The sequence below is a fragment of the Vairimorpha ceranae genome (assembly GCF_000988165.1).
Source record: "Vairimorpha ceranae strain PA08 1199 chromosome Unknown NODE_4, whole genome shotgun sequence".
Lineage (NCBI taxonomy): Eukaryota > Fungi > Microsporidia > Nosematidae > Vairimorpha > Vairimorpha ceranae.
In genome coordinates this window covers 1-22,698 of record NW_020169299.1, presented here as the reverse complement: position 1 = coordinate 22,698, position 22,698 = coordinate 1, and the positions used below count along the sequence as shown (strand labels likewise).

The following is a 22,698-nucleotide window of genomic DNA, read 5'->3' as shown; positions in this document are numbered from 1 at the left end:
TCTTAGCAAAATAGTAACGGCCTTCTCAGAATCATCATGAGATGGTTTTCTACTCATTAAGGGCTAGCAAGAAATTCTTTTTAAATCCTTTTCTTGCCAAAAAACATATCAAAAATTAGACTTTCGTAAGATTTTGCAACATTTTTTTTAAAAAAACTCCAGTTTTATAAAATTAATACATTTTATCTAGTAATAGAATAAAAAACTGACTGAATTAATGTAAATAAACTTAAACATTAGAGCAATTTTAGATGAGTTTAAAAAATAAGGATGTAGTAATACTATGCAACGGCTTGTATTTTATTCATAAAACTTTATTTATATGTATAAACACAAAGAGAATAAAAAAACAATGAACTTTTAGCTAGAGTTTAAACATATTTTTATTATCTGTTATTTTGAATACTTTTATTTTTTTTATAAAACTTGTGGGGCATATTTCTTTTTACCTAATATTAGTAAAAAGTATTACCTTGACGAAAACAGTTCAATAAAGAAGTGTAAAATAAAAATTTTCTACATTAAAAAAATGATTATTTAAACATTTAACTGAAATAGAACCTGTTGTTCAGAAAATGAGGTAATCAAAATTTTTTTTAACACTTGAAATGTACTTTTAAGAGATAAGGTTGTTAGTGGAGAAGAAACATACTCTGTAATAAAGGGATTTTTCCATCTTAAAAGTATTATTCAATTAAACTGTTAATTGTTTTTTGTGGTCCTTTAAAGTTCTTGGGATCACATCTACCTCTGTCTACAATACTATTATCGTTTCTTTAAAAATTTAATCTATCCTTTTTTTTTCTGAAAAAGAAAAAAGAAATCTATCAAACTAAAATGAGATAAACTAAGCCTTAAATTTGCTTTTTTAAAGTGTGTCGTGATATTTTATACTATAAAAGAAATTTTCTTTTTACATATCTAGTAGATATAAAGATAAATCAGAATTGCATAAGATCTGGACACAAGACTATAGTACGATTATTTTTGGTTTTCAAGGTTACAGACAATGTTATTGTACGCTCCAGATGTTTATTTCATAAATGTTAAGATGATTTTTCCATATAAAATGATGCAATTTTTTAATAATAAAATATTCCTCATTTAAACAATTTATTAATGGTTATTTATTGCTTCAACTAATCTTATCAAAAACATTTTATCCATTGAAATGTAAAAATTAAAGAATACTACAATATTTAAGGAAATTTAATGTTTATGGTAGACTCATGAAGTCACTTAAATCAATTAGAGAAAGAAATATTGTAGTAGAAATCGATGAAACGAAAATTGGTTAAAATAAATACCATAGAAGACATTTGATTGAAGGATTTTAAACAATAGGTATGGGCGAACAGAAGAAAGAAAATAAGAACTATTCGGGTTTATAAAAGATATAATTTACAAAAGCCCCTTTTTTTAGTTACTTTTATGGACTCTTTACGTCTGTAATTTATTCCAACAAATAGGGTGTTTACAATAACTTAAATGTGTTGTTTCAATCTCATTTAGCAGCCAATCACTCTATTTATTTTTAAGATCCTAACAGGGAAATAATAACAGATCTATAGAAAGTATTTGGAGATTTTAAAAGAATAAATTTCATTATGATGCAGAACAAAAAGGTATGTTATTTATATCTATTTAAGTATACGTACAATTTGTTTCAAAAAAAAGGAATATTTTTTTTACAGGTAAAGATTTTTTTGATATATAACTCTTGTTTTGATTTATTAAGACAATTTTGTACTGCAGCTTTTTAAAATTTTCCAGCTTTTTCGGAGCTAGACCTTTAATTATTTTTTTCTGTTTAAAAAAAAGAAATATTATAATTTTTGGCTCAAAACTTACAATTTTTCTCGCCAAAAATACATTTTTTTATATTTTATAAAATTAAACCTGTATGTAGTTTACTTTAAAAAACAAAATTGAAATTATTCTGCTTTTCAACCAAAAAATGCTTCAGGTCAAAAGCGCAAGAAAATTTAAGATTTCACAAAATACAGTTTCTAAAATCGTAAAAAATATGAAAGAAAAGGGCACAGTTGAACGAACAAAGGGATGTTGCACGAAAAAGAAGTTACAAGCCAATGATATTACAACTTTACTTAAAATTAATAAAAAAACCTTAAAACATCATTAAGAAAACTATCTATTGAACTGCAAGCGAAGACCAATCAGAGGGTTTCTTATTCAACTATAAAAAGAACTTTTAATGATTATAATATTAGAGCTTTTGTTCCGATAAAAAAACCGCTCCTTTCAAAAAAAACATTTTGTGCCGGTTTTAGAAAAGTAGATAATTTTTACTACTATTAGATAATGAGAAAAAGAAGAAGATTTTTTCAAAATAGAGCAAGTTCAACCTTTTTGCTCTGATGGTAAAGATTCTGTGTGGCGTGAAGCCGATGCAGGCCTTAAAACATGTAATTTGTCTGCTACTGTAAAGCATGTTGAAGGGTCAGTAATGGTATGAGAATGCTTTTCATACTTTGGTGTAGGAAAACTTGTTTTTATTGAAGGTAAAATGAATGCTGAATACTATGTGAATATTTTATCTAATAATTTACCTGATTCGGCTAGATTAATAAATCTGAAAGATTACATTTTTCAACAAGACAATGATCCCAAGAATACTGCGAAGCTGTATTTCGAGCCAAAACAATTTAAACTTCTTTCTTTGCCTGCGAAATCTCTAGATTTAAATCCAATTGAGACACTTTGAGCTATTATAAAGCAAAAATTGTCACAGTATCGCCTTAAAAATTTAAATGAATTGAAAGAAATAATAGTACATGAATGGCAGCAAATTCCATCAGAATTGTGTCAAAAATTGACTTTAAGCTTTTACAAAAGATCTTTAGCATGTTTTGGGGCAAAAAGAAATCATATTAAGTATCAAAATAAAAAAAAATTTTTTATTTTTCGTTTTATGTAAAACAAAAAAGAACCAATAACGCTGTAAAAACATACATTAAAAAATTTTACAAGTGAAAAAAAATTGTTTTTACCATAATTTGGCTTACATAAAGCTCCGAAGAATATTCCTTTTTTTGAAACATACTGTTTATTAAAGTAGAAGAGAAAATATTACTAAATAAATATAGAAATATTATTTTATATTATGATGTAATAATCTTTTTTTTGCTTGATTCTTTACTGTTTTGAAATAATTAATGGCTAAAAAAAATTTAATTATCCCACTTTTTGAACATCAGATTCTTCTTCAGCCAAAAAAAAAATGAATGCAAGCTAAAAATTTAATCTTAATTTATAAATTGATCATTAACAAATACAATATTAATGTATAATATTAAATTAATGGGTTGTATCATTGATTCGTTATTCCTTATTAAATTAATTTATTAAAATTTCGTGGCATCAGGCCGAGTTAAATCTTACTGTATATTTTAAATAAATTAAAGAGTCATCTTTTACAGAAAAACGAAAAATTTATAAAGCTAATGCTTAAATATACAAGCGAAAATTAAAAAAATAAAATAATTAATGCAATGAACTGTAAAAAATATTTGCAAGCTATTTAAGATTTACATCCAAAAAATATGATTGTATTTGCATAAAAGTAAAATTTTTGAAACAAAAAGTCATTTTTCTGTATTTCTATGTAAAAAAGATTACTAAATCAAAACATTTTTGTTTGGTGACATTGAGTGATTATTATATCTTTTTTATTTTAATAAATTGTGCTATTTTGTATTGTTTTCAATTTCTAAGACATGTATTACAGCATTTTATTTCATACTCTACATTAAATATAGATGTCAAGCCTTTTTTATTGTATAAAGTGGTAGATCAAAGCAGTATTATCTATGTCATTCATCCTTAAACCTGTCGTCTTAAATCTTAAGCTACTACAAAAACTTATATAAAACTGTCTTAGCCTTTAGCTACATTCCAAGCTTATAGGAAATTTTCGATACACTAAGATAATATAATATTGCTTTTTAGAGTAAGTTATCTCTTTATGAGTACATTTTTGTTATCTGTACTCATCTGGTTGTATTTCTTTAGGGTGGTAGTCCTTCATACTTTCTTCTTTTGGTTGCGTTATAAAATTTCAGAAACTATAGAAACAAATAACAACATGTGGTGAGGATACTACAAAAAAACAAGATAATTTTACCTAATTATTTAATTTGCTTATACGTGCTGATTTACAGTAAATAGCAGTATTAAAGAAAAAGTTATAAGAAACTATAGAAAATATTAAAATAGATATCCATTCGATGTACTTAAAAGTCGACACATTTTCTTTTTTACTATACAAAATACAGAAAACTGATATAACAGTAAAAATAGCAAACATTGGAATAAGTACCCACTTAAGCCAGCTATAAAAAGGTTTGCTATTTATAAAATAGTTATAGATTGATGTAAGATTGATAATTTGAATATAATTATTTGTGTTATCTCTTTCTGACTGTTCCTCTACTTGGATTGATTCATCTTGGTGGCGATTATTATTTTCTGTTGTATTTAAGTTATCATCTTTTGTCATATCAATTGTATCAGTTAAATTTGCATTTTCAATTGTCTGTGTTGAACTTGCATTTGATAGCAGAATACTAAACAAGAATATTTTTAGATAAATTTGAAAATTCATTAGGGACAAAAAAAAATAATATAAATAGTTTAAATTTTAATTAATTTTTTCTATAAATAGTAAATGTTAAAAAAATCAAATTTTTCTACTATCGTGTGTATAATTTTCCATAATAAATAGAAATTTATTAATTGTTTAGCAGTTGTAATAATTTTGAATAAAATATTCTATAATAAGACAAACTTTACAAATTATATTTATTAAAACATTCAATACAATTATTTTTTTCTTTTTTGTTAATAAATTATGTTTATAAAATAAGAATTTACTTTTTTTCTACTTTTTTAAATTATAATAAGTTTATTTAATGTATAAAATTTGATACATATCATTTTGCTTTTTTACTATAAAAGCGTGAGACATATCTAACAGTAATTTTATCAAAATATTGTTGATGTGTAATTAACTTGTCTTACAATAAAGCGGCTAAATTCTAAAATTAAAAGTTATTATTCGAAATTTGTATAATTTATTCAATCTTTAAATTAAAAATAAATGCTTAAATTTAAATTAGAATTTTTTAGAAAGGATGAATTTTCAAAAATCATTTTTTATATTAATATTTAACCTCCAAAAAATATAATAAGAAAAAAAGTTTATAAATGGTGATAAGAATTTTTTACAACAAATAAGAATTATATAATAAGAAACGTAGCATCTATATTTGTTTTAGGCCCGAGATGTTATATATTAAAAATATTTTTTAATAATATTAACCTCTGGGAACATACCCATATGTAAATTTAAAATATTTAATTAATAGTTTATTTGAAAACATTATTGTTTAATTTTACATCGCTACAAGATCTACAAAAGATTATAATCAAATTAAGTAGACTATTATTTTTACAAATTAAATAAGATTTAAAATTACTGTTATAACTCTTCATAACAAATATCTAATGCTACTTCATCTTTCCAATTCGCTACGAATAATTTTTACACAGAATTTTTTTTAAAAGTGAACGTAGTTATTCGGAGGGAGATGGAAATATGAAGTAAAGGTAAAAAAGAATTTCTTTTTAACTCCTATTATGGAAAATCTAAAAGAGAAAATTTTTAATTTGGTGATTTCATCTTCATATAAATACACAAGACAATAGAACTCTTTTTAAATCATGGTTTTTTAAAAAAGAAATGAATTGTTTAAATGTGATGGTAGGTTTATGATTGCGGTGCTGCCACGTATAAAGGTGAGTATGCTCTTCTAAGGCATGAATATCCAAGACAAGCTTATAAAAGAGGTCAAAAATGGCCTTTCTGAATATGGAGTTTGTAAAAATCTTAAGAAGCATGTATTGCTGGTTATGTGATTATACACCAGTTCGGGCCATTGACTTCTACAATTGTTCAAGGAATACTTTCATTAATATCAAAGACTTGATTTTATAATTAATATCTAAACAAGAACCATAAATAAAAAAAATAAGTGAAGAAGATATTAAGATGAATCTGACGAAGTTGATATCTGTAATGAGAATGTATAATATATACCCATCCAGTACCTTAGACAACAAACCTAATATTTGATGACTATTAAGGGGGTAGAAGAGAAAAACTGTAGAAATTTTGTTTTAAAACTTGTTCTAAACAGAATTTTTTCCACTATATTAGGCATGTTTAAAGAATATGTTGTACCCAGATCTATCATTATTACTGATGGTTATCCATCCTGCCTTGGGGCTGTAGCTGAACTTGATGTTGCCTTGAAAAGTAAATTACTCGGTTGGGTTTGTTAATTCTCAAAAAGCACATACAGACTAAATTGAAAATCCGTGATCACAACTTAATCATGCTTATTGAAAGTATGGTGGCATAAGTAAAGAAAGAATAAAATTGTTTTTTAGCATATAGCATGTAGACAGCGAAGTATTTAAAAAATTGAAATAAGACAACTAGGGCTGTATTTTTAAAACGGGATATATTTGTCATTTATCCGAAAATATGTTGTTTGTAAATTTATAACTTATTACTAAAATTTTTTTAATTCTAACATAACCCATTATAATAAAAAAAAATCGATTGATCTCAAGTTCAAATTAAGATATTTATTTCATTTTAACTTGTAGGATATATAAATCGTTCCAATTCCGAACATTTTACGGACAAATATAAATGAAGAAGACTAAAAACGGACATTAATATTAAATAGAAAATTGATTGTTGTATCGATACCAATATACTTACTATCAAACCCAAAAGTGAGAATGCCATGAGAGACTTACTAAGTGGAATAAAAAAATATTTAAGACAGATCAAGAGCAATTTGTGCCAAAACAAAAAGCTGGGACGTTGTATTTGGTCAAAACTATCAACAGAATCATTTGAAATTATCGATTCAGTTTGTATACCATCTGAAGTTAATGCTTTTGTTTTGTAGTTTGTATTTTCTAACGTATTTAGCTCATAATCATTTTCCACGTCAGTATTATTAATTGAAATTGCATTTGTTAAAGAAAAATAAAGCAAGAATATTTTTTGATAAAATTGAGAATTCATTAGGGACCAAGAAAAAATAAATAAATAGCTTAAATTTAATTATTTTTTTCTAAAAATCGTAAATTTTAGAAAAAATAATTAAAAAATTTAATAAGAACGTAAACTTTAGTTAAATAATAAATGTATTTACAAAACATTTATAAATAAAATTTATTAATTATTTATCATTTTAAACAAATTAAATTTTTAAAAAATTAATCACAGATTTTATGAAAAGCTTATGATTATGATAACATTCTGTATAAGCCTTTTTTTATTTTTATAAGATTATTATTATAAAATAAGTATATAGTTTTTTATACTATTTGCTATCGAAGAGTTTATTTAATATAAAATTTTATAAATATCACTTTGTTTTTTGCCTATAAAAGTACAAGATCATACAACAGTAATTACATTAAGAAATTTGTTGATATGTACTTTATCTTACAATAAATGGTTCTAGTCAAGTTATCTAAATGTTATTTGCTTTTAACAAATCATTTTTTTAGCCTTTATCTAAGATGTCTAGAAGAAAAAATTATATTGAATGGATTATTAGTAATATACAAACTAAACCGTCTGCAATAAAGCTTTCTTTTTATTATGATGATAAAGAAGAACAATTTTATTTGTTACTTTAACTGTTTAACGAAAATTTATAATGTTGTGTGTAAAACATAATCTGTGCATCTTTTACATTTAATAGTGCACATAGTCATTTAATTATTTAAAACTTAATATTTAGATATTTAAAACATAATATTAAATTACAATTTGAATCATTGTTAAGAATTTATATAAATACAAAAAATTTGCACCCTGTCTTGAATTACATAGTATTACAAAAGTTGAATTGTACAAATAATATCAAATTACTGCTGTATTTCTAACCTATTTTAAATCTTTTTTCATGAAATGAAAAGAAATTTTTTTTATTAACACTTGATTCTTTTGCATTTAATATTAATTTTCCTAATATGCCGAATAATGAGACATCTTTTTTTAAATAATTTTGAACAAGAAAAAATGATTATAATGGGACGCAAAGAGTTTACACGTTGAATCTGTAAAGATAATAGATTAAAAGTTTTTATAAATGGAACTTTCAAGCATTTTCTTCTCATTTCTTTCAATTTTATTTCATACATTCAAATTTTAATGGACAAATGTTTCCGATGTTTTATTGCTTTTTAGAACGAAAAATTAGAAAAAACATATATTAAGCTGTTTAATAACATAATTCAGATTTTAATTAAATATCATATTCAACTTTGCCTACAAGAAATACAAATAGATTTTTTAATTCTTGCCTTCGGGGTATAAAAATGCTTTTTCTCATGCAATTACTCATGGATGCTATTTTTATTTTGATAAAAATGTTTGGCGTCATGTATATCCCTCAAAATAAAAAGCTTTTTCAATAAATATATTAATTTTCGGTTTTTTTATAGCTGCCGCCACGGTTTCTTTAATTTCAATAGATTACTATTTAGTTATCTGGATGCTTATTTGTAATCTATACATATCAAGTTAAAGTGCTATTGATGAATCTAAGGAATATATTATATCTATGTAGTTGGATAATAATAATCCATTGTATGCACAAGACATATGGCTTCATGCAAACACGTTGGCTAATAAAAGAAATAATAGTCTTGAAGGAATAAATAGTAAAATTAATAGATTGATAAATGTTACGTGCCCGGAGCGCGATCTTGATTAGAATTTTATTCATTGTTCTACTTTAAATTAAATTAATCATTTGAAAGTATCTATATATGTTTTAAATAAAATTTTTGTTCTGTAAGGATAATATTCACTTTTTAATTTAATCATGATTTCGAAATATAAATTAAATAATTTAATTTAATCATAGTTAATTTAAAGAAAAAATAAATTTAGAAAAAAAAATTATTATATCATAAATTTAACATTTTTAAAGTTATAATTAAAAGAATGCTGAAATGCATTTATTAAAGTTTAATAAAAAATTAACTGAAAATAGAAAAATTGTAATTTGCAAATTGAATAAAAATATATTTATTGCAAATTAAAAAGATACAAGTGTTATAATTATGCATTATATACAGAGTGATGTGCATATCAAATCTATATTAGATTACTTTTATGAACAATTCATAAATTAAGAACGTAAACAAGCGAGAAAAAAGAAAATTAATCATAAGAATTTATTTTTTCACTGGATTTATTGATATAATTTCTTCACTACCATTATTTTAAACTTTAATACGATTATTTGATAAAATTTCAGTTCCTTTTTTGGGTGTAGAATAAAATATGTCTAATTTTAACTCCTTTGTTTTACTATTTATATCAGAATCTTTTTTTATCAGAATAATGTCATATATATTTATGTCGTTAACAGAATTATGAACGCATTTTTTGTCCATACGTGCTAAATATTTTTGATTAACTGAAATTGTATCAATGATCTTATTATCATTCTCTTCAATAATTTTTACTTGTATATCAATATGATTCTCATCAAAATCAGCAATGCTACTTCTATAGAACACTTTACAGTATTGAACCCACTTCTACCAAAAAATAGACTGAATGATGACTAATTAGTTGCAAAATGTATCGCTACATTGTACTCATAAGTCACCTTATCCAAAAGCGCAGTCCAATTATTGCCGGCAGCTAACACACCACTATTCAGATGTTTTTGCAAATATCATGTGAGCGTTTGGTTAATTTATTCGATTTGACCTTGTAAGTGTCTCGACCTTCCATGATTAAAACAATGCTTCCTCCCTTACAAAAATCAATCAAACAAGAACTTCTAAACTCTTTTCCGTTATCACATTGAATTATTTGAGGATCACCAAGTTTATAAAAAGCCATTTTAAGATATGAAAGAACCTCAGTTCTAGTTTTACTTTTAAGGGCATAAGTAATTTTATATTTAGAACATACATCTATACCTGTAAGTATCTAACCAAAACTATAATTTTGTCCCGCGTAAGTCTTCATATCAACAAGATCAATGATTAATCTCTCAAAGGGCTTCTTAACCAGAATATGCTTAAACTTTTCCTTTTCTTAAGGAGTTAAGCTTGTAAGCAGATATTACACTTATTACAAACCTTTCTAACAACACATCTAGGAATTGAAAAGTAACGTTGTTTGTACAGTTCGTAAAGACGATTTTGGCCATAACGGTTTTGATTGTGCAGTTTTTTTACTTCTATTTTCATAGAAAGCACTGTTTCTTCCATAAACACCCGTTTATGACCATTTTCTGTATCTTTCAATAAAGGTAAATTTTCAAACAAGATAAACAGCTCGGCCTTCCTTTTCAAATAATACTTAGTATGTTTGCTGCTATATACTATCGTATCCTCGCCTTTAAGAATATTTACGATGTTATCGTACTTTTCTTGCGATTTAATAATAGGCTTCATAATGGCTATTTAAAATATTTTAAAAATTTCAAATCCATGCACTTTTATAAGATTAAAAGCGGATATGTTAGTAGAAATGGCCTAGGTGCTTTATCCAATGCTATAATATTGTTGCATTGGACAATTCCCACAAATGGCGGCAAAATTTAATTAAATTTGACAGCAGATCTATAATACTGCTTCTATCCAAAGTATAAGTCGTATAATAGACTTATTTTTTAAAAAAATACGCACAAAATGAATTAATAAACAATTTTAAATGAAAATAGCAGAATTGAACAATTTAAGATTCTAGCTTTATGATTCAGATTAAAATTAATTAAAGTAAAATGTGTGCCAATCATGCAATAAAAACATGTTTATTACACATAGTAAGAGGCATATTGAAAAGTTTACCTAAAATGTTTGGACAACATCTTTTATTAATCTCTACAAAATCTTAATTTTTATCAGAACATATGGCCTTTGCCACAAATTTGACTTCATTTTTCTTTCAATCAAAAATGAGGGGCAAAAATAAAAAAAACAATAAGTCAAAAAACTAAAAGGCGTAATTAATTATATGAAAGGTAAGTTTATAAAATTAACCAACTTCACCAATTTTTTTGTATAAATCAGGAGTATTTCAAAAAACAAACAATGTCGTTTTTACTCGTAAAATAATAATATCTGTACTACTGTCCGTATTCAAAAATCCACAAAGTTTTTTAAATCCAATAACACTGGTATATATTACATCATCAAAAAACATTTAAATCTTTTTATAAAAATATTAACAATTTCATTTAAAAGGAGTAAAAGATTTAAAAATAAATTTATGAATATTACAATAGGCCATGAAATTTTTCAAAGTCTAGATGTACTTAAAAATTTTATTAAGCACTACAATTTCTCCTACAAATGCGACAATATTCTAAATTGTTTTTAAAATTGCAAGAAAAATAACGTATAGATTATAGATGCAAAATGGAGGGATGTCAAAAATGCATTTTTTTGATTCATTCTACTTTATCTTTACAAAAGTAACAAGACTATTGATTGTTTAATGTGTGATTTAAATTACTTTTAATTGTCGATATTTTTTGGAATATCTGGCATTACTATTGCAAAGTATAGGTCTTTATTTTTAGTTTGTTACAAGGACTATCTTGAAAAAAGCGCTGTTGTGTTGGGAGAATGTGGTATAACTGTTGAGGTTGATGAAAGCATTTTGTTACATAGCGAGATTTTAGAAATTCTACGAGCGCTGATGATACTAGAGATACAATATGGATATTAAGCGGAATATATCGAACAGAAGAGAAAATTATTTTGATTTAGAGGTACTATTCATATTATAGGATCATTAAACCGCAGCTATGATGCCTAAAATTAAAAATGATAGCATTCTTTCGCCCGATGGACAACCGTCATAACCTGTAGTTGCAAGAATTTTAAACTCCAATGACATATCATCATTCATTTTGAAGGTTTTAGATCTGTAGATGACATCCACACAGGTAACATTGAAGGGTTTTGGATCCATATAAAAAGTACAATTAGGAAAAAAGTGCGTTTTGTGATTGTATAGACGACTGGCCAATCCTGTATACATTTAAGTATAAATACCCTAGATAAAAACAATTAGAAATTTTTTTAAGAATTTAATGATATTTTGAATGATTTTTTAATTAGGCTGTTAATATTATTTTTTAACCCTTGTTTATATTTTTTAAAGATAGGCAAATTCGTGGAAAGGCTAGGATTATAAATGTTGTGTTTTAATTGTACAATATAATTTGTAGCTTTGCTTTTCGTTATTCCTTTAAGCTGTTATAACAAAAATAAAATTAAGGCTATGAGAGATATATTTGTATACTTTGATACTACGCGACAATCATTTATTTAGATAAAACTATGTTACGTATTACTTTATATTTTATTAAAAGGTTTACTTGACTTAGAATTAGAATCTAAACTTGTTTAACAAAAATTAATCATTTAAGCTTAAAAAAATACATAATTACAGGAACTTTGAAAAAAAATAATAATGTAGAAGATTGAATAAATAGTGCTGCAGGGATTAGGATATGTTTAAAATGTTCTTTCAAATGAATCAGATTTAATATATTTAACATTAATATTTTTAAATAATTTTAATAAATTAAGTCTATGTTTTTATCCAACAATGGCAACATTAAAAGATCTTTTATTGTGTTATTTTAATGGAATCGATTTTTTTTCATCAACTTTAAATTTACTAAATAATAAAAAAACAGAACTTACCTTTTATTATTAAAAAGTTTATAAAATAATGAACATTAAAGCTATAAGGAAAATAAAATCTTATCTACTTTTAAATAATGAAAAATATTAATTAAATTTAATCAAAAATAGATCAATTTTTTAAAAATTTCAACATTCAAGAAAAATATTTTACAGCTTTGATGTAAAGACAGGAAGAGCATAATAGACTGTTCTTTTTTCTGATAGATTAAAAATATTTTGTAGTTTTTAAATAAAAAATTATCCCATCAAATTATGCCTACAATTTGCCAATTAGCTCTTTTTTGTTTTTGCGCACGTTTTAAGAATCACTCTTTCTTGAGGAATGCCAAATTTCGTGCTGAAGATATGATATGTCAGAATGCACTAAAAGATTCTAATAAGTCGGACAATAAACTAAAAAAATTCCTTTCTTTAAACAGTGCCTCTATAAAATCTACTAAGGCAAGAAAATTAATGATAATTAAAAGCGTATTTTTTTCTAAAAAACGTGTTGCTGAAATTAACCGTATTGGTAATACTGAGCCAACAGACAAAAATTGAAAAAGTTGTGGTAAGATAGCGGCCGATATTGGTGATTTAACTTCGAAATTGAAAAACAACGTGACAATTGGTTAATTAATGGACAAATGTAGTACCACTTCTGAGAGTAGGATGCCAGTTGACGATATGAAGCCGAATTCGAATTTGAAAAAAAAATTGTTGTGTAAGCGAAGAAGCTTGTTCAAAGTCCAATGATTCAAAAGATATTTCTCGTAAAAATAATTTTAATCCCACAGATCAAAACGAATAACCTTAACTAAGGAAAAATGTCAAATGGTAATGAGTTGTCCTATTTTAAAGTTTTTAATCTATTCTGATGCCTTAAAGTACAGTGAATTTCCAGAAAATATAGAAAAATTAATCGGAAATATTTTTGAATCTTTGTTTTTATATTTAAATTCAGTTGAACAGCAATTTTTAGATAAACTTGCATTGAAGATATTAAAAAAACTGCGATTTTTTTAAATAGCACAAATCTTTATATTAAACCTAAGTTGTGTGAGAAATTTAGCTTACAAGGTACCGCTGCTAAGTTTGATGGTTATAATGAATATTTAAACAGTTTAAAGAAGATTTGTGGGATTAATGATGATAATAATGAAGCAATATTTAAGACATACTTTCTAAATTTATTTGTTTCTCTTCATTACAAATCTTTATATAAATTTAAAAATCCGTTTCTGCCGCCGAAACTAGTTTTAAATATTTTTATAAATTCTCATATGAAACTTTGTAAAATTATTTATATGTATCTCTTAGAACCCAGCAATTTTGGTTTAAAAAAGATTAAAAAGTTTAGAAACAATGTAAGAATTATGAAACCATTTAAATCCTAGAATTCACTGTCAGCTGATTATTATGGGTCTTTTGATCGATTATTACTGTTTATTGAAGAAAAAAATAAAAAAAAGAAAATTAATCTATAGATTTTTATCCAGCATATTCAACAAAGTTTAAATTCCTACAAATAATATAAATATGGGATTAAATGGAAAAGTAATTTTTATTATTTGAAAAACATAAATTCAATATTTAGAATTTATGGTTTAACGGGTTGATTTGTTATTTATAAAGAAATTTTAAATTGAAAAAATAGTATACTATTTTAAACTAAGTTATTTTTTGATATTTGTTTACGTTTTTAAACCCTCTCCGCTTTTTCTCGTCTTTCTATCTGACTATAAAAAAATCTAATCATCATAAACTAAATTTAAAATTATTATACAGACATATATTATTTGAGAAAAACGCAATTAAATACGTTCATGGATATAAATAAATTTTTTGTTTTAATTTATGTAAAACCTATAGTTTTAGATAAAGGCAATTTAAGTCAAACATATTTTTTACTTTAAAATTGTAAAGCTCTCATCTTTTATAGGTAAAATAAAAAAATATTTTATTATTTTAGACATATTATATATAAATAAATTTGAAAGAAAAAAATTGAAAAACAATTTATGTGCAGGTCGTTTTAACAAATGAATAGTAAATGCCTTTTTAAAAATTTATTTAAGTTGTTAATAGATTATTTTATTTATTTTTATAAGTAAATAAACATTTATTTTTTCAATTAAGTAAAAAATTTATTTGTATAAAATGATATGCACCGCGATTGATTTTAATCAATTAAATATTACTTTAACACATTAAAAATAAAAAAATACACAAATGGTACTCTTATCACAATATATTTTATTCTACATATAAAAAGAATTTCTTGATAAAGTTCAATTTTCGCTGCTTCGCTTCATTTCCATTGTATTATTATTTCAAAATAATGTATATTATAAATATCACAAGATTGTAAAAAATTTAAGAAGGAATAATGACAAGTTTTATAACAAAAAAAAATTCGTATTGTGGCATCCAACAACATTATTTTTTATATTTTTCTTTTTATAATAATTTTTCAAAAATAAATCTTCTAGAATTTTATTTTTTATAAATTAAAATTCTTGAAAGAAGGGTAACGCAAAAATGAAGAGGCGTGAAATACACTATAACGAGGGAACCACAAAGATGGATATAAAAAGTAATAAGCAAGTTGGTTTTAAGAAGTTCAAATTTATTTGCTCCCCCCTGGAGAAATACTTTCGTTTTGGCCGCCCCACCCGAGGTCACAACATGTACCCAATTGGCTAAGTACTGATGAACTATATTTATTTTTTGATTTATTTCATACCATGTTTTTTTTAATAAATCAATAAAGTATTATTATAATTTGAAACGTCATATGCAGTAGTAATTTAACTAAAATATTGGTACATTTCTTAAACAAGTATGTTTATTGGTTACCCTTAAATATAAATAAGGAAATTAATTAACTAAGGTGTGTCAAAATAGTTCTAATCACCGAACACTTTTTAATCGTCACAACATCTCTACGAATTAAACTTATTGTAATAAAAACACTTTTTACTCGGTAATTTACGGGTCTTCTCGTAGCATCATCAAATATTTTCTTGCCACAGGCACAATTCGTGGCAAACACGCCATACATAAAAATTTAATCTTTTAATTGACAACATGTAACTATTTTAAAATCAAAATATTTATATTTAAAAATATTTTTTTGAATATTCTTTAATTTAAAAAATTGCCAGATAACACTGGTATAAAATTGTTTTTTAAAACAAGTTATACTACTAATAGTCTAATAATATCTTTTATTTATTTTTTTATTGCGCTTATTGTGAGATTCTATATCTCGTTGCTTCTTTCGGTCATTTATATTTTTGATATCAAACAAGAATGTTTTGATTTAGAGAAGGTTATTATTAATTTCTAAGATCATTAGTTTTATAAATTACTAATGACAAATAATTGTACCATGCTAACAAGACAAGACAAAAATTAATATATTCCTCTTAGTTGAAATTATCGTTTATAAGACTTGGTATCTCTCACACACTACAATAACTGATTAATTAGATCTAAAAAAATGATAACAAAGTTACACTCAAGTTTGTTTTAAGATTCTAAATATTTTAAAACAACTTTTAAAAAATGGCTCTTCTGACCTTTAACTACTATAACTATTAGGATTTTTATTTTATAATTTTTGTTAAACATTAAAAAACATTTTCAGCATAAGAATTATTTTATCCTTCTCATTTTATCTTTTTTTGGAATAAAAAATTTTTAAAAATTCATTTTTTCTAAAAATTTGACTTTTTGACATGTGATTATATTATCACAAATAATTTAACAGGTAATAAATATCATTGATACTTTCAGTAAACTATAGACTATCTTATTCAAATATAAGTTGTCTAAGAAAATTTTTAATTAAACGTATATTTTATATAAAATTGTATTCCATTTTTATTTGATACGACAATATTTAAAAAATGATATTTATAAAATTTATACATTAAATAAACTTTTTTATAATTTTAAAGTGTAAAAAGTTATATATCACTTTATAAACAAAATTTTTTATTAAAATTATTAAAAGTATTTCATAAAAAGTATAATTAACGAATTCTTTTAAAAAGAAAAAAGTAAATTAGTTTTATATAGTTTACTTAAATTTGATAAACGATAAATAATTAATAAATTTCTTATTTATGTAAGTGTTCTATAAATACATTTTTATGTAAAAAAAATATATGTTTGTATAAAAAAATTTATCATTTTTTTGACAAAGTCACAATTTTTAAAAAAAATTAATTAATTTTTAGCTATTTATATTATTTTTTATAATCCCCAATGGATCCCAAATTTTATCAAAAAGTACTCATGTTTAGTATACTGCTATCAAATGCAAGTTTGACTCCAGTAATTGATATGCAAAATAATGATAACTTAAATACAAAAGAATCTAAAATTAACTACATATCATTAAAGTTAACACCAAAGAATGCAGGTTATGAAAGAATGAACTCAACAGATTCTATTAAAAGTTCTGATCAAATATCGTACTTTGGCTTTTGGAATGATCATAAATTTCACTTGAGATGTATTAAATATGGAGCTATTCCATTATGTATAGCTATTATTACGACTTCATCTCTTGGAATTTTCATAAGTATAATGATAAATATGCCAATTTATTATTACGTAGTATTTGTGTGTGATATTCTTTTTTCTTTACTTTTTTACTTCAAACTTTTTGATTTGGCTTTATCAATAAATTCTACAAGTTAAAGTAAAATAAATGATTTAATTTAAATTGTAAGATAAACCAATTTTTTGTTATTTTATTTTAATAGGTTAACGTTATATTTTATAAAAATTTTAGGACTAGATTATAAAATTACGATAGCATATTTTTGCATTTATGAAATCGATAATCCAATTTTGAACTATCGTGTTGCAATATAAAAATGCTTGACGTATTGTCGGGGTTGAAAAGCTTTTAAAGTAAGATCGTTTATTTACATAGGCGTCTAGCTGAGCTCATATTGCTTCGCGTTGGGGTTCCAGCTAAAAATGTATTCATTAATAAATGGATAAAATCAAACGTATAAACAAAAATTGCTAGATAAAAGTGCAAAAACTAAATGTATGGAATTTAAATAGTAAAATAATTAGTTTTTTTAGAAAAGGATTATGCAAACAGATTAAGTGTAAGCAAATAGAATAAAAATGTCATCATGTAATAGCAACATGACACATATATATTAAATTTTGTCCTGTACTGAAGGAACTTTATTATATGAGAAAAAATATTATAATAAATTAATTATCTTATTCATTAAATTCTTTTTATCAAAATAATGGCTAAAAGAGTGTTTTTTTACTAAAGCTCGTCTTATCTTTTTTTTGAATTTTAAATTATATTTTATTCTTTAATTAATTTAAGCTATCGCGTTTAAAATTGGAATAAACTCGACATATACTAACAAGCTACTTATTATATCAATTGTACGTTATGCCTCTATACGTGCTATACTTTTTAAAGTTTAATATTGGACCAATAAAATTATAATAAACCAATAGTGATTATTTTATGCACATTTTACAATCAAATTACTAATTAAAACTTACGAAGAATATAAAAAAAATTGTAAGGTCTTTTGCAATATTTGCTGCCAGGCAGGCGACCACCAGAGCTAAGGAAACTGATGTAGCATACTGATAAAAGGCCTCTAGTATGTTGTCAATAGTTTTTTATAAAGGTTTAATTTACATTATTTTCGGACATCAAGTTGGCTGAATTATTTATAGTTCACTGTTCTTTCAGCTCGTATGAGTAACGGTATTTTTTTTATTTATAGTTTTAATTGTTAATAAATAAATAAAAACTAATTAAATATACAAATAATAAAGTAAAATATAAACATTGATTATTGATTATAATTCAAATATTTATAATAATACTAAATATATACTAAAACTGCTAGTTAGCCTTTTTTATTTATTTGTTTGTCTTATAAAATACCACATAAACTTATTAAATCAGATAATTTTATTGATAAATTTATACCAGTAAAATTTATATTTGTTTTTTTTTGAAACAAGCTGTATATACTAGCTCAAGGGTTCTTGTTTAAGCGAAACTAAAGCACAGAAAATGCTCATGTGCTTTTTCTTATTTCAATTGTATGTTACAGCTTTGCAAAAATTTATGTATAATTCTTTACACTTTCTTTTTTATATTATCAAAATCTACTATGGTGCATTTTTTAGATATTTTTATAATATAGTTGATTGATTGATGATAAGAATATTACAATTAATTTAATTTTATAAATTAAAAGGGATTTGTGGGTTTTATTATAACATTAAATTTTCCTTCTTTTTTATAAAAAATTTTTATTTTAAATAAAATTTTTTAGAATTCCTACATTTTTCGCAGGATGAAACACAGGTACATACCAATGCAGAATAAGAATTCCGGTCATCTGCATTCATTTAATGAGAATCAATCTAAGCACGTATTTTTAATTAACCATATTTGTGTGCTAACCCAACCTTTTTTTATCAGGGAGTAATTGTAATAAAAAACCTTCTGTTCACCGACCAGCTCTTTGCTAATATTGCCATAGGATTTTGCAACAAATAGTTGCACTCTTTTAACTACTTTCGAAATAAAATTTTTACCCTTTTTTAAAAATGTTGCACAAAGAGAGAATACCAGTATTTATTGCAACAACCCAAAGATTATATTTAATCAAAAAACTGCTTAAAATGGGGTGAAAAAACAACTTTTTATACAGGAACTATAGCTATTTGTACGAAAAGCTGCAAAACCATAGATAGTTAATTTTTAAGAATGCTTGTTTTTCTAGTATTAAACTACCAAATTTTAACATTTCTTAAAATAATTGAGATGTTTTTATATCTATTTCTTATACTTTTATTGCACAAATTAGATGTATTTTGAGGAATCAAGTTTCTGATGTTATTTATAAGTTCAATCATATTGCTATTTTAAAGTATATCTGAAATTGTTGAAATTGCGAGTAACAAAAGTATTATAGAAATAGACGCGAGTAAATTTGGAAAAAAGAAGTATAATAAAGGCTACAACGTCAGTGGTGTATGGGTATTTGGAGATGTCGAAAAAAATACACAAAGGTATTCTGTGTTCCTGTAGAAAATTGCAGTAAAGAAGCTTTAGAAAAAATATTTTGTGAGCAAATACACGCATATAATATATTTAGACTATTGTAAACTCTATAGAGCTTTAGGCCGTATATTTCTAGCTCATAAAACAGTTAATAATTCAAAAGAATTCGCTTAAAAAATAGGCAATGTACGTACAAATACAATTGAAGACACGTAGAATGCCACTAAAAGAAGCATACCTTTCAGAAATAGAACTAAAAAGTTAGCAAATATTTATTTGGCACAATTTATGTTATGTAAAAACAACGGTAAAAGTGTTTTTAAAGAGTTATTATTGTGTTCTCTATGTCATAAATATTAAAAGTTTAAATTTTTTTTCTAAAATGTTAAATATTAAATAATTTTAAAATTACTTAAATGTTTTTAATTTCTCAAAGAGACAAAAAAAATTACCAAAGCGTAAAAAGGATTAATCTGAGTGTCCAATTTAGAAGATTTTAAAGGAAAATTATGTTTATTTGAAAAGCACCGTGAAAGTCTGTGTGAAGGTTTCTTGTTAATCCCATTGTCCATCATTTTTTTTATGGGTAAAAATCCTATTTATAGTTTTTACTTAATTAAGGATTATATAAACAAACAATATAGGAATGCAATATATTAAATCTAAGCTAAAAGAAAATCGAAAAGAGTGATCTACAGGGAATACTCACTTGTTTGTTTAATCACACAAGAATTGATTCAACAAACAGTGACTGATGGTCATGTGTCAGCTGTATCATGACACTGAGAATTAAAGAAATATTTATTTTGTGATGTATAGGGGATCTGAAAACTTTGTAATTCAAAGAATGCTATAAAAATCTGATGAACTGGCATTTTTTTAAAACTATTGAATATAAAAAAAACTACTTTTAATTGATTCGTGCAACATTTTAAAAATAAGAAGGAAATATTTTATTACGAGATTAGCCAAAAATCGTGCAGCTATTATATGTTTTAACCAACTAAAAGTATTAGAAATTATACGTAAAGACCTAAAAAATAACTAGTTACAAATTTAATATAAACATGTACATGTGTAATGGATGTGCTGTATACATTAAATTGTTTAAGGTTTTGATATTTGTTCTGCCTCAATTTCGTTAAAATATAAAAAAATTCTTTTTAAAAAGTAATCCCAAAAAGTAAATTTTGACGACCTAAAAATTATATCTTAAAACATGAGATTAGCTTTATTATGATAGATTTAGAAAAAAATATGCGAATTCTGATATCAAAAAGCTTTAAATATCAAAGAAAGAGAAAACAAAAATGAATCTGTCTGATATTGTTATTGAAAAAGTTGTCCAGGAAAGGTGTACATAAATTTGTTATGACCAAATTAATGACAAGAATCTTAAGTAAAAAAGTCCTGTTAATTTTCCCTTCCAAATTTAAAATTTTTTGTTTAAAAGAATATTTTATTTAAGGATATGAATTTTAAAAGGAAATCAAAATATAATTAATACGATAAAAAACATTAATTAAAAATAAAATATTAACAAAAGCCTAATAGAGCTCTATCTAAAGCATGAGGACATCTCAAAATTTAATAAGAAATAAATTAATTGATAAAAAATTTAGGCTTTTTCCTATGAACCAATGACTGTTTCTTTTATGAAAACGCTAGTTACTATTCAAAACTTTTATGTTGATTCTTTTAAAAAAATATGCTAATTAATGAAGCGATAGCAAAAAATTCGGTAAGTTTAGATGATAAAGAAAGAATGCATTTAGGACTCATGTGTGGTATTAAACAAAACATAAGAAGGAAAATGGCTAGACTGGTAAATTAAGCACTTGGCGCCAGTTTTGTTTTTCCATTAAATATTTAAATACAATATCTAATTATAAGTTTTTACAATATGATAGCTTTTTAGATGACAAATAAAGATTTACTATTTTTTGGAACAATAATGTTGTTAAACAAGCTTTAATTATTATCTTATTTTCGGCTGATGGTACATTTTAAACATGCCCAGCTTAATTTAATCAATTTTAAATAATACATACAGTAGTGGCAAAAAAATGAATATTTGAATAGTATAGTAATCATACACTTTATAGCTACATCATTTGATTTTTTTTACCTTGATAAAAAATTTGAAATACACTGAGAGAAATTTACAATGTTTTTTAAAAATTTTTTATTTTAGGTGGCAAAAAAAAAGGAATATTTTTTTTGGCAGGAAAATTTTATTTAAAACTTTAAAAAACTTTATTTTTATCCCTTATGACACAAAAATTATCTTTGAGTGAAAAGTTCGAGATTAAGGCTTTCTTAGAAATTGGTTGGAAACAAAAAGAAATTGCAAAAAAGTTTTTGATAAGCCAATCGACAGTTTTGAAAAAAAAAATTAATGAAACAGGACAATTGGAAAGAAAATCGGGTTCTGGTAGGCCTTCATTAATTAATAGTAATGATATATCTTATTTGAAAAAATAAATGCAGATCCACAAATTGGAAGTATTAAGCTTGCTGTAGAACTCAAGAAAAATAGCTAAAAAAATATATCTTTTCGATGTATACGAGATAATTTGTGTAAAATAGGATTACATGGTAGGATTGCATGTAAAAAGCCATTTCTGTCTAAAAAGCATATCGTGGTAAGAAAACAATGGGCAAGTAAGTAAACATGCTTGCTACTCTGATAAGAGATGGAATCAGGTTATTTTTAGTGATGAAACAAAGATAAATCTATTTGGCACTTATGGAAGAGTTTATGTGCGAAAAAAAGTTGGTCAAAGATATAATAAAAAAAATTTAAAACCCACAGTAAAACATGGTGGTGGTAGTAT

At 24.4% G+C, this 22,698-nt stretch overlaps 13 protein-coding genes across 13 annotated transcripts; 5 read left to right on the top strand and 8 right to left on the bottom strand.

The window, feature by feature from the left end:
• Nucleotides 1-1,607: 1,607 nt before the first annotated feature.
• AAJ76_400021091 (hypothetical protein) lies at nucleotides 1,608-1,763 on the top strand (the record flags this gene model as incomplete). Its single annotated transcript, XM_024475525.1, has 1 exon — nucleotides 1,608-1,763. The coding sequence occupies one exon, from the start codon at nucleotides 1,608-1,610 to the stop codon at nucleotides 1,761-1,763; it is 156 nt and encodes a 51-aa protein (XP_024332051.1).
• A 524-nt stretch (nucleotides 1,764-2,287) lies between these two features.
• AAJ76_400020247 (hypothetical protein) lies at nucleotides 2,288-2,452 on the bottom strand (the record flags this gene model as incomplete). Its single annotated transcript, XM_024475524.1, has 1 exon — nucleotides 2,288-2,452. One exon carries the CDS (start codon nucleotides 2,450-2,452, stop codon nucleotides 2,288-2,290), a length of 165 nt encoding a protein of 54 aa, XP_024332050.1.
• A 1,692-nt stretch (nucleotides 2,453-4,144) lies between these two features.
• Nucleotides 4,145-4,624, bottom strand: AAJ76_400018075 (hypothetical protein; the record flags this gene model as incomplete). The annotated part of the gene is made up of 1 exon (XM_024475523.1): nucleotides 4,145-4,624. The coding sequence occupies one exon, from the start codon at nucleotides 4,622-4,624 to the stop codon at nucleotides 4,145-4,147; it is 480 nt and encodes a 159-aa protein (XP_024332049.1).
• Nucleotides 4,625-6,682: 2,058 nt separating this feature from the next.
• On the bottom strand, nucleotides 6,683-7,123 carry AAJ76_400015576 (hypothetical protein; the record flags this gene model as incomplete). Its single annotated transcript, XM_024475521.1, has 1 exon — nucleotides 6,683-7,123. One exon carries the CDS (start codon nucleotides 7,121-7,123, stop codon nucleotides 6,683-6,685), a length of 441 nt encoding a protein of 146 aa, XP_024332048.1.
• A 1,234-nt stretch (nucleotides 7,124-8,357) lies between these two features.
• Nucleotides 8,358-8,495, bottom strand: AAJ76_400014204 (hypothetical protein; the record flags this gene model as incomplete). The annotated part of the gene is made up of 1 exon (XM_024475512.1): nucleotides 8,358-8,495. The coding sequence occupies one exon, from the start codon at nucleotides 8,493-8,495 to the stop codon at nucleotides 8,358-8,360; it is 138 nt and encodes a 45-aa protein (XP_024332047.1).
• A 1,684-nt stretch (nucleotides 8,496-10,179) lies between these two features.
• Nucleotides 10,180-10,533, bottom strand: AAJ76_400012166 (hypothetical protein; the record flags this gene model as incomplete). The annotated part of the gene is made up of 1 exon (XM_024475499.1): nucleotides 10,180-10,533. The coding sequence occupies one exon, from the start codon at nucleotides 10,531-10,533 to the stop codon at nucleotides 10,180-10,182; it is 354 nt and encodes a 117-aa protein (XP_024332046.1).
• Nucleotides 10,534-11,158: 625 nt separating this feature from the next.
• On the bottom strand, nucleotides 11,159-11,284 carry AAJ76_400011415 (hypothetical protein; the record flags this gene model as incomplete). Its single annotated transcript, XM_024475494.1, has 1 exon — nucleotides 11,159-11,284. One exon carries the CDS (start codon nucleotides 11,282-11,284, stop codon nucleotides 11,159-11,161), a length of 126 nt encoding a protein of 41 aa, XP_024332045.1.
• A 1,769-nt stretch (nucleotides 11,285-13,053) lies between these two features.
• On the top strand, nucleotides 13,054-13,341 carry AAJ76_40009645 (hypothetical protein; the record flags this gene model as incomplete). The annotated part of the gene is made up of 1 exon (XM_024475566.1): nucleotides 13,054-13,341. The coding sequence occupies one exon, from the start codon at nucleotides 13,054-13,056 to the stop codon at nucleotides 13,339-13,341; it is 288 nt and encodes a 95-aa protein (XP_024332044.1).
• Nucleotides 13,342-15,321: 1,980 nt separating this feature from the next.
• On the top strand, nucleotides 15,322-15,486 carry AAJ76_40007377 (hypothetical protein; the record flags this gene model as incomplete). Its single annotated transcript, XM_024475551.1, has 1 exon — nucleotides 15,322-15,486. One exon carries the CDS (start codon nucleotides 15,322-15,324, stop codon nucleotides 15,484-15,486), a length of 165 nt encoding a protein of 54 aa, XP_024332043.1.
• Nucleotides 15,487-15,664: 178 nt separating this feature from the next.
• AAJ76_40006855 (hypothetical protein) lies at nucleotides 15,665-15,844 on the bottom strand (the record flags this gene model as incomplete). Its single annotated transcript, XM_024475547.1, has 1 exon — nucleotides 15,665-15,844. The coding sequence occupies one exon, from the start codon at nucleotides 15,842-15,844 to the stop codon at nucleotides 15,665-15,667; it is 180 nt and encodes a 59-aa protein (XP_024332042.1).
• Nucleotides 15,845-17,055: 1,211 nt separating this feature from the next.
• Nucleotides 17,056-17,493, top strand: AAJ76_40005643 (hypothetical protein; the record flags this gene model as incomplete). Its single annotated transcript, XM_024475542.1, has 1 exon — nucleotides 17,056-17,493. The coding sequence occupies one exon, from the start codon at nucleotides 17,056-17,058 to the stop codon at nucleotides 17,491-17,493; it is 438 nt and encodes a 145-aa protein (XP_024332041.1).
• A 2,790-nt stretch (nucleotides 17,494-20,283) lies between these two features.
• Nucleotides 20,284-20,433, bottom strand: AAJ76_40002266 (hypothetical protein; the record flags this gene model as incomplete). Its single annotated transcript, XM_024475526.1, has 1 exon — nucleotides 20,284-20,433. The coding sequence occupies one exon, from the start codon at nucleotides 20,431-20,433 to the stop codon at nucleotides 20,284-20,286; it is 150 nt and encodes a 49-aa protein (XP_024332040.1).
• Nucleotides 20,434-22,132: 1,699 nt separating this feature from the next.
• Nucleotides 22,133-22,345, top strand: AAJ76_4000566 (hypothetical protein; the record flags this gene model as incomplete). The annotated part of the gene is made up of 1 exon (XM_024475543.1): nucleotides 22,133-22,345. One exon carries the CDS (start codon nucleotides 22,133-22,135, stop codon nucleotides 22,343-22,345), a length of 213 nt encoding a protein of 70 aa, XP_024332039.1.
• Nucleotides 22,346-22,698: the final 353 nt, after the last annotated feature.